General features: G+C 39.0%; 1 protein-coding gene across 1 annotated transcript in view; it reads left to right on the plus strand.

Moving 5' to 3' along the window:
• LOC125457782 (mast/stem cell growth factor receptor Kit-like) overlaps window positions 1-13,659 on the plus strand; it is a 92,245-nt gene that overhangs the window by 63,666 nt on the left and 14,920 nt on the right. The window contains exons 14-19 of the mRNA XM_048542378.1: window positions 2,557-2,710; window positions 5,263-5,351; window positions 7,132-7,259; window positions 7,385-7,507; window positions 8,001-8,112; window positions 8,218-8,317. Coding sequence (XP_048398335.1) covers window positions 2,557-2,710; window positions 5,263-5,351; window positions 7,132-7,259; window positions 7,385-7,507; window positions 8,001-8,112; window positions 8,218-8,317 — 706 coding nt within the window. The remainder of the gene's footprint in view (window positions 1-2,556; window positions 2,711-5,262; window positions 5,352-7,131; window positions 7,260-7,384; window positions 7,508-8,000; window positions 8,113-8,217; window positions 8,318-13,659) is intronic.

Consider the following 13,659-nt stretch of genomic DNA (forward strand, 5'->3'; position numbering starts at 1 on the left):
TCTTGAATGAGAAAACTGCACTGCCCAAATTTTGGTTTGGCTGGGATCCTAGATTATTTGGTTAACATTTGGTGGTTTGCTGGATGTCAAATTGAAAATCTTGCAATGGAGTTCTTTGCTACATTGTAAACAGTAAATCAGTCTGTAATTTTAGATGCGTTTATTCAATTCTTACCCTTTTAGTTTTATAACTGTGGGCTTTCCAACCTGCCTGTATCAGTCCCAGGCCTCAGCAGCCTGAAGATCAGTAAAGGAAATGAACTGATCTGCTACAGCAACAAAACATACAGAGGTGCCCCCTATTTTCCAGAAGTGACATTGAATTATTAATTGTATTCAATGTTTTCCAGAAGGATCAGCTTGTCACAAAAATGTCCGGAATGTCTTTTTTGTGTGTCTTACTTTAAATTCATTCAAAGGATGTGGGAGCAACTGGCTAGGCCAGTGTTTATTACCGCACCCCCCCCCACCCCGACCAAATTGCCCAGAAGGCAGCAAAGAGTCAACTCCATTGTTGTGAGCCTGTAGGTGGATTTCCTTCCCTAAAGGATGTCAGCAAACCAAAGGAGTCTTTGCGACAATTGGTAATGTTTGCATGGATGCTGTAGGGCTAGCTTTTTATTAAGTTAAAATTTTGTCATCTGATTGGAACCCACATCCTCAGAACATTAACTTAAGTTTCTGAATTGCTAGTCCAGAGACATGGCCATTACAGCAGTGCCACCCTCATTGTCACTGTTGGAGCATGCTATCTATTGTGTGTGTCCAGTAGGAAATAATATTGTTAAAGTTTTAACTTCTAACAAAAATAGAACTACAGGGGGCTGGCCGCAAATGTAATGCAACACTTGTCTCTATTCCATGAGATTTATGAAACTTACAACCTGCTATGGCAGCTCAATCATTTTTTGATATGTGTCCCAGCCTATAGAAATAGAGAACCAGCCTTTCGTTATGATTCAGATATGGTTGTACCTCTGTTGCTGAAGGAAACCTTCCCAGTTAAACGGGAGAACAGAACAACTTGCGCAACTCAAAAATAAAACATTATTTATTTAGATTTCAGAGTTGCCTGTCAGATAATGAAGACCCACATTTGTTGTCATCTTCACATCTTTTGTGGAAAACCACATATGGAAATGAGAAAACTTCATTTCCAATAGGAAACTGTTTAAATGCAGCACAATTGATCATTGGCCTTACTTGAAATCAATCAAAATAGTCTTTGTTCACCATTAATTCATTGATTACAGGGACATTAATTACATGGAAACTTGTGAGGTCGTCCTGAACCACTGATATTCATCAATTGGCCCAACAGCAATGTGCTGTATTTCACAAACAAATCTGACCAAATTGTCCATCAACTGCCATTATTATCTGACTCCCAAATTTGCATATTTTTATTTTGCATATTCTGCAAAAGGGCATTTATTACATATGTGTATGTTATTGTTGTCCTGCTCACCTGCTAACCAGTCTGCCAGCTACATTTATACCACCTAGATTTCAGCCGAAAATATTAACAATATTGAAATTTGAGAAGATGCAACAAAATGTAGACCATACAACCATAATAAATAGGAGCAGGAGTAGGCTGTTTGGCCCCTTGAACCTGTTCTGCCATTCAATAGGATCCTGGCTGATCCAACATTTCATATGTCCACTTTCCTGCCCTTACCCTGTAACCATTGATTCCCCAACCGATCCTAAAATTTACCTCAGCCATAAATATACATAAGGACTCTGCCCCCATAGCTCTCTGTGGCAAGGAGTTCCAAAGACTCTCACCTCTGTGAGAGAGGGAATTCCTTCTCATCTCAGTATTAGATTGGTGCCTCTTTATTCTGAGACAATGCCCTCTGATCCTAAACAGTCTCATGAAGGGAAATATCCTCTCAGCATTTACACTGTCAAGCCCCTTAAAAACTTTGTATATTTCAATGAGATCAACTGTCGTTCATCTAAACTCCAATAAGCAAAGGCCTAACCTGTTTAACTTTTATGCATAAAATAATCCCTTCATGCCAGGTAAAATCCAAGTGAACCTTGTCTGAATTGCCTCCAATGAAATGGCATCTTTCCTTAAATAATGGAACCAAAAATGCTCACAGTACTGTAGATACGATCTTCCAAGTGCCTTGTACAGTTGCAATAAGACTTCCCTACTCCAATTCCCCTGAAATAAGGGTCCAAATTCTATTAGCCTTTCTGATTACCTGCTGTGCCTGGATGATAGCTTTCTATGTCGTAGCTCCAAGTCCCTCTATGTTGCAGCTTTCTGCAGCTTTTCTTTATTTAAATGATATTCTGCTTTTTTGTTCTCCCTTTCAAAATGAACAACTTTACATTTTCACATGTTATATTCCATGTGCCAACTTTATGCCTACTAATTTAACCAATCAATATTGTTCTGTAATCTGTTTGTATCCCTCTCAGAACCTGCTTTCCACCTACTTTTGTATTTTCTGTAAATAAGAATCAGACAAATTCTAGGACGCTGAAGAACTCTTCTGGGAATTATAAATTGATTTACATGCATTGATTATGTTCTAGGCCCAGTTCTGGTGATCACTGAGTACTGCTGTTTTGGTGACCTTCTGAACTTTCTGAGAAGGAAACGAGATTCATTTGTTTGGCCAGAACATAAAGAACAGGATATGGCAAAGACACAATATGAGAATATTCCAAGTCTGAGGAACACTGAGAGGTAAAAAACAGTACCTAACACTATGAATGTCTCTGTCCCATTAACATGGTTGTCATCTATATTTTAAGTGAACAAAATAGTTTTTATTTACTATTTTTTCAAGTTACCACACTGGACAGCAAAATTTCAAAAAGACCAACTCCCTGTATTCCATTTTATTCAGTTTTTGTTTCAAATGCATGCTTTAATGAGCTAACCTGATTAAAAAGCTCAATGATAAACAGCTCAATGCCCTATTATTACCTAAGTCTCATGCACTAACAACAACAATATGTGAGGGATTTAAAACTTGATTCAGGTCGCAAGCAGGATGTCTTAAATATGACCCAATCCAAATTTGGACCAGATGAAACGACATCAATCTAAAATATTAAGTTTGCTCTTTTTATCTTCGCATGTGAGGAGAATTTCACAGGCCTGCATAAGACAGGGTCAGGGGCAGTTTGAGGTGAATAAAATACGAACTCATCATTGAGGAATTTGTTCAAAGAGAGTCTGTGGGTCAGGAAGCCCCAGCATTTAGCCCAGACGTGTGTTCCCTCCATCAATATAACTAGTAAACTATTTCAAAATTTCCTTGGCCAATCCTCTGTAGGCTGCAAGGTCCCTGTCTCCCTCAGCACTGACCACCATTCCTGATGGTGCTGATGAGGTTACTCTGCCTCCGTCCTCCGACTGGAGCAGCAGCTCTACTGGGCACTGGAGGTTAATACGGATAAATATGAAGTTACCTATTTTGGTTGGAGGCAGAGAAAGGCAATTTATTATCAGAACAGAGAGAAACTTCAGAGCGTTTTGGTGCAGAGGGTGTCCTTGTGCATGAATCACAGAAAACTAGTATACAGGTACAACACATAGTCAGCGGCAGCAAATGGAATTTTGTTATTTTCTGCTAAAGGAATGGAGTATAAAAATAGGGAGGTACAAGGCATTAGTAAATCGTTCTTGGGGTATTAAGTTAATTTTTAGTCCCCTTATATATGGTTGCATTGGAGGAAACTCAGAGGAGGTTCACTGCATTGATTCTAGAGATAAGGGGATTGTCAGAGCTTGAGCACATTAGGCCTATATTCTCTTGAGTTTAGAAGCATGAGAAGAAATCTAATTGAAGTATTGAAGGTATTAAAGGGAATTGACAAAGTAGACATAGAGAGGATATTTCTCATTGTGGGGCAATCAAGAACAATCGAGATCAATATTTCAGGATAAGGCATGGCAGATTAAAACAGAGATGAGGAGGAATTACTTCTCTCAAAGCATCATGCATCTGTGGAATTGATGATCCGAGAGTGTGATGGATGCCAGGGCACTGTGTATCTAAGGAGATATTTAATTAGTGATGTGCTAAAGGTTTATAGAAAGCAGAACATGGAATTGAGCTGAGGTGAGTCCAGCCATGATTGTCTTGAATGGTGGAGTAGGGCATGTTTTTATGTCCTGCAGTTACTAACTGGTAACCAAGTGGCAGTTTATTCGTGAGCTGCACAAGGCAAATGTCCTGCTGGCCAACCAGAATTTGCTGTGCATTTCCAGCTGCTACTGGGACTCTGACTCTCTTGGAAAATTCTGTCTATGCTTCTTGCCCTGCAGATCACTTTCCAGTGTTTATTTATTTTTAGTTCTAATTTTGGGTCAGCCATTTTTCAGGCATTCCAGCAGTAAAGGATGCCGGTCAATGAATTTGGACTTCTATTCTGTATGAACAGATAATCAGATTTAAATGGAGGTTCATGAGAAAGATTTGTTTCAATAACTGTGGGTTAAAAGATTTCCACTAAAAGCTGTTGTTGTTCATTTACATCCTTCAGTAACCTTTTATAAAGTGAATATTGTTTCTACCCTAGATAACAAAGTGTGAAGCTGGATGAACACAGCAGGCCAAGCAGCATCTCAGGAGCACAAAAGCTGGTGTTTCAGGCCTAGACCCTGCATCAGAGAGCTCTCTGATGCAGGGTCTAGGCCCGAAACATCAGCTTTTGTGCTCCTGAGATGCTGCTTGGTCTGCTGTGTTCATCCAGCTTCACACTTTGTTATCTTGGATTCTCTACCATCTGCAGTTCACATTATCACTGTTTCCACCCTGTCCCTTTTGTGGTTGGAGTAAAGCATTGTATTGTGTGACAGGAACATAATGACGTGGTAGCTCACAATTAAATCAATATCCAGGCAAAATTATTGTAGTCACCACTTAACTAATTGCATTCACTTCTAAAACAGTTTTACTTAGCTGTCATAAAACAATTTGCTTTATTTGTCCATTTGGCATTGTACTTCAATAACCCTGCCAGCCCACCTTTCAACATTTTCCTTCAGTAAATCACTAATTGTTTTAAATAATTTTAATGAACTGCTTATTAGTTACTTCTTTATTTATAACTTATTCATAGCTTGCAGACCAACTCATGGACATTTCTGGATGTGAAAATAAGCTATTGTGTAAGATAGCAAAAGCCAAGATATTCTATCTGCCTGAAAACAAAAAAAAATGATTTGCTTCACCACTTGCTAGAAATTAATAACGATCTTTTATATCACTCGATCCCTTGCTACAGAAATGGTTCTGGATCATATATGGAAATGAAACCAAGTTGCACAGCATTGCCACAAAAACATGTGGACCAAAGAAAATCCCCAAACAAGGGTAAGATGTGTGTGAACGTGCAGAACATAACGTCAGCAGATAGGCTTGAAGTTTAATTTCATAGAAAGAAAATTGTTTACAAATGATGCAAGATTCCTGAACAGCAGAATTGAGGATTTGCTTGCTCACTGGTCTTGGTACCTGAGTTCCTATGATAGAGACTGATCTGATTAAATGGAGATATGAGCGCAAGATAATCAGAAAAATGCACTGGGACTGGAACATGACCTACTTTTCACCAGCTCACTACTGCTTGCTTTAACTCTCAGAACTTTCCAACGGAATCTTGTGCAAATACAGGCAGTTATAATGCATGCTAATAATCGAGTCACAACATGTACTACAATTCGTGTGATAAGAACCCCAGCAATATTGAACACAAGGCATGTTCCGAGTACCAAATATTTCTGAAATGATTTAAATATTGAATATTTTCATAAAAGACTGTGCAGTATCCTGTTCCATTAAATTGTTGATTTATTTTAAGAAACCACCACATTTGCTTCAGCGAACCCACTGGCAACCAACTTTATCCAGCTGTTACAGTACCTGAAACCTACAGCTGCAGTTCGCCTGCCTTTCTAGGTGGACAGCAAGTAGGAAAACTGCCAGAATTGTGGCGAACTGAGGGGAACAGGGCTGGAGTGGATCATGATCTCATGCTGCATTTTTCACTAAAGCACAAAGCCCCATCTTCCAACTCAAGGCCTCATTCAATCTTTGAAGGATTTCAATTCAAAAGGGAAAAATATAGATATTTGCATTTATAGCATTTGTTTTGATCGGCAGATGTCTCAAAGCAGCTTGTAGTCCATGAAGTACTTCAAATATATTCATTGTTGTAATGTAGAAAATGTGGCACCTCATTTGTGTTCAGTTATCTCACACAAGCAACAACTTTAAAATGACACATATGTGTGTTTTTTTTTGTGATGTTGTTTTTGGATATATTTCGACTGGGGCACTAGGAGTAACAATTGTACAGGTAAACATGACATATCACATTGAAGTGTCAGCCTTGATTTTTCGCTCAAACTCTGGAGTAGGAGTCAACCACTAGAAGATTCACAGGCAAATACATATTTACTAAGACACAGCTGGTGCATGAACCGTAACAATCTGACAATTTGTTACAACACTGCATTCAAATGAAAGTTGCTTGAAAATTCTGAACGTTTTGTTGTTGTTTCTGCTGCACTTGCATAGCTGTAACACTGACCTTCCTTTTACATGTTGGTCATGCAATTATGGCATCAAAGTCGAATTCGGTAGAATGTAACATCTTTGTATGCAAGTAAATTATGTTTTCTTTAAAACCGATATTGGAAGGTCTCAAAGTATAACCAAATGCTGTAATTCCAGTTTGTAAACATCTATGTGATACTCAAACTGTAACTTTAAATTGAAGAGTTAAACAGATAAAATACAGTAGGAAAGCGTGCAAAGGACTGATATTTGCATGTATTTGAATTGTAAATGAGTGGATTTCACTGTTTTAACTTTTTATGCTGCAAATGCTCATACAAGTCTAAATTATTTACCATGCTGACCATGTTACAATGGTGACTATACTTAAAGGTATTTCATTGGCAGTAAAAGCACTTTGTGATTCCCTGATGCCACAAAAGACACTAAATAAATTGAACAAATACAGTTTTTCCATTTGCACCAAATATCAAAGCAATTTGGGAAAAAAATCATGTAAGTTAATGAAAATTATATTTTAATTTTTGCATTTTAGTTATCATTTTCAATTAATGTCAAATATTTTGTTGGTTAGAATCATACAGTGATAAGGAAAACAACAATGGTGTCACTGAAGAATATAACTTGGCTTTGGAAATTGAAGATCTTCTCATCTTTTCTTATCAAGTTGCAAAGGGAATGAACTTCCTTTCTTCTAAGAATGTAAGCTTTCATTATTGAACATACTGTTGGTGATGACCATTTCAGATTCATAATTCTATAAAGTGTAAATATTATCTATATAGCCATTAAACACTGTATTAAATTACATATTTCACTTATTGCAGTGCATTCACAGAGACTTGGCAGCAAGAAATATTCTTCTAACCAATGGACAAATTGCAAAAATATGTGATTTTGGTCTGGCTAGAGATATCAGGAATGATTCCAACTATGTGGTGAAAGGCAATGTAAGTCATTCTGGAGGGTTAACCACTGGTTTCTGAGACACAACCAACAGGAACTCTGTCGTGTGCAGTTCTGGACCATCAGAACATCTGAACTGTAACTGTAGGAACGCAAACACACATCAGATCACCATCTGATCACCAAGAACTCAGACAAATGTCCACACTGGACTGTCAGGGACACCGACATATATCACAGCATTTTCCTTTACTCTGTCTCTTGGCAGTGCTGTTCCTGATCAATGTGTTCTCCTACCCTCTCCATTGCAAAGCATCCTGACGCCTCTGCAATACATTTTTGAATGCATGATTGTAATCGGCGTCTCAATTTGTCCATAAATCTCTTGGAATATTTTACACACCCCATATGACAAGGCATCCTCATATTGATTAATCCGACAATTAGATTTTGATTTATCTTGTGTAGACGGTCTTGAAAATAAGTTCATTACATACTCACAGTCACCTTTAGTTAAACAATCTTCTTCAAATTCAGGCTCGTCTTCCTGTGAAATGGATGGCTCCAGAGAGCATTTTTGACTGTGTGTACACATTTGAGAGTGATGTCTGGTCTTATGGCATTTTATTATGGGAAATTTTCTCATTAGGTAAGATTGCATCCCTTTTGCCTCTTCATTATAGTACTAATTGCTTTAAAAGTGTGCACTTGTATGGAAGCCTGTAATGAATGGTTTAACATTCTTTCATTACAGGGAGCAGCCCTTACCCTGGTATTCCTGTGGATAATAAGTTCTATAAAATGATCAAGGAAGGGTACCGAATGCTAAGTCCTGAACTTGCATCTACTGAATTGTAAGTAAATGATTTTCTCTAAATGGTTTCAGCACAAACTGTCTTTTTTTGTGAATATCCTTTTATTGTGTGTCAGCGTTTGCTCAGACAACAGCTTGACATGTTGTCAGATTTGAAACAGAAACCATTATCCAGTTTAGCAGTTCATTGTCAATAAGCCAAAATAAGCACATGTGTGATGCTTAATCATTTGTGTTGTAGATTAGTTGTTTTGTTTAGGGGATGTGAAGTCATAGTGTTTTACATCGCTTCAGGTGTTACAACTTCATCCTGTAGCCAGCTGTCGGTTTCCATAAAAGCAGAGTTCATTATGAATTGTGTGTGATTTTTCTGACTACTTTTAGTACATCATTTTCCTCTTGCTTGTATTCCTTTGTGATTGTTATGAATGGAGGCAAATGTCCATCCATACCAAATGCTAACTTGTTCAGTCATCTAATTTTAGATATTTTCAAACTGATCTGTTCAGATCTAAATCTATGTAACATAATAATATTTTGTTATAGTGAGCTGCGTAATAAATATGATGCTAGTAAGACCATTTCAACGTTTGTTTGGTTCAGTGATAGGGTGTCTAATTTAAAAAGTTATGGTTTAAACCTTGCCTCAGAACCTGAGGATATTAATCATTTTGCGACTGAAGACTGCTGTTATTGGAGTCAGACCTGCTATTATAAAAGATAACGGGAACTGCAGATGCAGGAGAATCCAAGATAACAAAGTGTGGAGCTGGATGAACACAGCAGGCCAAGCAGCATCTTAGGAGCACAAAAGCCAACGTTTCGGGCCTAGACCCTACATCAGAAAAGGGGGTTGGGGAGAGGGTTCTGAAATACATAGGGAGAGAGGGGGAGGTGGACCGAAGATGGTTTCCAGAGGGAAGAGGGTAACTTCTTCAGGTCTGCCTCCCCCTCTCTCCCTATTTATTTCAGAACTCTCTCTCCATCCTCCTTTTCTGATGAAGGGTCTGGGCCCAAAAGGTCAGCTTTTGTTCTCCTAAAATGCTGCTTGGCCTGCTGTGTTCATCCAGCTGCTCTTATAATATGATGTGGAGATGCTGGTGTTGGACTTGGGGGATAAAGTCAGAAGTCACTCAATACCAGCTTATAGTCCAACAGGTTTATTTGAAAAAAAACTTTCTAAGCTCTGTACCTTTGTCAGGTGAAGTGGAAGGAAGTACATCGGCATAGAATTTATAGGCAGAGAGATTATTGCAAGATAATTCTAGGTAATTAAGAATGTCAAAAGATAGTACAAATAACTTGAGTGGAATGTTAACAGGCTGAATAAGAAGTCTTTGCAGGTGATCACAACTGTCAAATGGTATGAGTAAAGTGGCAACAACAGAACAGCAGGTGAAGGGGATGACCTATGATCCGATAAATTAAAATAGAGAGATAACTACAAAAAATTTTTAAAAAATGATGCTAGAGACAAGAGCTTGTGATTTCAAATAAACCTGTTTGGACTATAATCTGGTGGCATGTAATATCTGATTTATAATATAGCCCTCTCTACTCACATGTATTCAAAAGACAGTAGGTAAGACTCAAGAGCAAAAACAGAAGTTGCTGGAAAAGCTCAGCCCAGCTCAGAACAGTTCTGAGAAAGAGTCACTGGACCTAAAGCGCTAACTCTGATGTTTTCTTCACATACAATGCTAGGCCTGCTGAACTTTTCTAGCAACCTCTGTTTTTATTCCTAATTTACAGCATCTGCAGTGCTTTCGGTTTTTACTTAGCAGGCAAGACTCACCCATTGTCATTACTAACAGTCACTCCTGAATAAATGCCACCAAAGCAAATTAGCTATGCAAATTTGCTGTTACATTTACATACTTAGGAAGTGAAGATACTTCAAAATAATTAATTGACGATTTGGAAATCGAAATTGTAATGTAAATTGAAAGGTCATTTTAAATTAAACACAATAGAAATTGAATAAAATTTATTATTAGATATAAATATTGCACTTTCTATTTGCTTAAAACTAATATTGCAGAATTCCAGTTAATTCTTCATACAGTGCAACATTTGAAGATCTGAAGGAAACGCATTTGATTCTCCAAAAGTGATGCATGGTAAATCAATGCCTGAAAGTGGATCAGATAGGGCATTTTTGCTTCAGGTTGAGTCTCTGACTAGGGGAATAATTTAATATTTGGAGCTAGATATTTCAGGGGAAAATTAGAAGACCTGTTACAGATCTCAGTGGAGTCTTCTTTTGAGAACAGTATGGTGGCTCAGTGGTTAGCATTGCTGCCTCACAGCACTAAGGGTCCAGGTTTGATTCCAGCCTCGGGCAACTGTCTGTGTGGAGTTTGCAAGTTCTTGCCGTGTCTGCGTGGCTTTCCTCCGGATGCTCTGGTTTCCTCCCACAGTCCAAAGGGATGCCGGCTGGGTGGATTGGCCGTGCTAAATTGCCCATAGTGTTCAGGGGTGTGTAGATTAGGTGGGTTTGGGGAAAGGGTCTGGGTGGAATGCTCTGAGGGTTGGTATGGGCTTATTTGGCTGAAGAGCCTGTTTCCACGCTGTAGTGATTCCATGGAAATGGAAAAGTTCACACAAGGCAACAAAAGGCACAGAAGGAAAAGCTTATAGAGTAGTCATTTTCATGAATGAAAGAACTTCAGTGTCAACAGGGAGATGGTGTTTTTGGGTAGAATGAATATGAACTTCACATACTGTTTGAGTGGTAAACATATGAATGAGTGGTGGAGCAAAGGAATACATAAGTCAGGGAAAACAGCAGCACTTAATTCAACCTGTACAAAGAAAACTAGGTATTAGTTTTCATTTTTGGAGTGATGGAATTAAAAAACTTTGAAGCAAAAGAATTGACACTAAAAATTAAATAGAACATTCATCAAATCATACTTTAAAGTAAAGCTTCCTGTGGTTTGCCTTAGGTCATTTTACTAGGTCAAAGGCACTGCATAAGGACAAAAGAATATAGATAATGCAGAAGGTGCAAAAAAGATTCAAAACACTGATACCATATCAGAGCTGTTGTAGCCATTAGGCCTTTACACTCCCAGCTCTCTCAAAACTAATCTAATATCTGAAGAATCTAAAGCCCTCCTTCCTGCAGCATCTCTCCAACAAACATCTTTGAGTAATAGAATCATGCAGTATAGAAGAGGCCCTTCGGCCCAGTAATTCTGTACTGCCAAAGCTACACTTAATCTACACTCGCTTCCACCTTCTCACACAAGGCCCATAGCATTGTTGCAGATATAGTAGAAACTGCTGATGCTGGAGAATCTGAGATAACAAGGTGTAGGGCTGGATGAACACAGCAGGCCAAGCAACATCAGAGGTGCAGGAAAGCTGACATTTCGGGCCTAGACCCTTCTTCAGAAGAAGGCTCTAGACCCAAAATGTCAGCTTTCCTGCCCATAGCCTTGACTTATGACTTTTTAAAGGTTGTGAGAATGCCAGCCTCTACAACCCTCCTAAGCAATGCATTCCAGACCCTGTCCCTATCTGGGTAAAATTTATTTTCCTCAAAACCCTTCTAAACCTCCTAGCTTTCACTTCAAAATTATACCCCGTTGTCCTTGACCCTTCCACGAAGGAGAACAGCTTTTTTCTGACCACCCTGTCCATGCCCTACATCAGCTTCATCAGGCCCCATCTCAGCCTTCACTACTCCAAAGAAAACAACCTGAGCTTATCTAGCCTCTCCTCATTACTAACGCGCTCGAGATGAGGGAACATCATGTGAATCTTCTCTGCACCCCCTCTCGTGCAATCACATCCTACATATAGCGCAGAGATTAGAACTGCACACAGTACTCCAGCTATGGCCTAACTAAAGTCCGGTACAGTTCCAACATAACATCCTTACTCTTATAATCTGTGCCTCAACAGGTAGAGAGTGGTGTCCAGAATGCCTTCTTATCTATCGTATTAACCTGTCCTACCACCTTCAAGGATTTGTGAACAAACACCCCAAGATCCCATCTATCTATCTATTCTATCCACCTACTTCTATGGTCACTTAGTGCCTGGCATAAGAAGAAATCTGGAAATTACAAATTCAAAGGTCCTGATTATAAGTCTTCTTCTTAGTTCCCTAAAATCTGCCTGAACTACTGCATCCCTCTTTGTACCTCAGTCACTGGCACTGATATGGAACACAAATGCTTGTCCATCAATTCTCCCTTCAGGGTATTCTGCAGTTGTTCTGCAATGTCCCTGATCTTGACACTAAAGAAGCAATATATGATCCTTGACTCACATTTGTGATTGCAGAAATGCCTGTTTGTTCCTATAGCTATTGCATCCCTTTTTACAATCCCTCCTTTGCTATCCAGTACAACTGAACCAGCCTCAGTGCAATAGACGTCGTTCTGGTCGCACTTTCCATATTAACCTTAATGACACAGGCGGATTGGTGTCCTCATGGTTTTATTGCTAGGCTATTATTCTGGAGCCCAGATGACATTCTGGGGACCTGTGCTCAAATCCCACTGAGGCAGATGGTGCAATTGTGGAAAGTATGAAGCTTTTTTCCAGGATGGTGGGGTCAATTACTAGGTTCAAGGTGCAAGGGGGCAAATCTAAAAGAGATGTGCATGGCAGGTTTTTCACGCAAACGGTGATGAGTATCTGGAAAACACATTGCTAGAGGACGTGGTGGAAGCAGGCACAATAGCAGCATTCAAGAAGCACCTGGACAAATACGTGAATAGAAATGGAATAGAGGTTTATGGATCCTGTAAGTGAAGACAGTTTCAGTATGAAAGGGCAAAATGTGGTGACCTAGGCTTGGAGGGACAAAGGAACTGTTCCTGTGCTACTTTTGTTCTTTGTTCTAATTTGAATTCAATCAAAATCTAGAATTAAGAGACTAATGATGATCATGAAACAATTTCTGATTGTCGGAAGAACTCATTTAGTTTGCCAATGTCCTTCAGGGAAGGAAACTGCAGCCCTTACCTGGTCTGGCCTATGTGTGACTCCAGACTGAAATCCATGTGGTTGGATCTTAACTGTTACCTAAAATGGCCTTGAAAGCCTCTCTGTTATATTAATTACCACACAGTCTGAAAAAAGATATGAAATTTGACCAACCTATTGGCATTGACCAAGACAAAGAAAATGACAAACGCAAGCAGAGGCTCTTTAGCCATGCAGTAAAAACCAAAACAACTGTGGATGCTGTAAATCAGGAACAAAAACACAGTTGCTGGAAAAGCTCAGAGGTCTGGCAGCATCTGTGGAAGAGAAAGCAGAGTTAACGTTTTGGGTCCGGTGACCCTTCCTCAGAACACAATGTTCTTCTTAGATCATTTTAAAATATCAAAGACACTTTTAAATAATAGTGTTGTTATATAA

The sequence above is a fragment of the Stegostoma tigrinum genome, chromosome 1 (assembly GCF_030684315.1).
Source record: "Stegostoma tigrinum isolate sSteTig4 chromosome 1, sSteTig4.hap1, whole genome shotgun sequence".
Lineage (NCBI taxonomy): Eukaryota > Metazoa > Chordata > Chondrichthyes > Orectolobiformes > Stegostomatidae > Stegostoma > Stegostoma tigrinum.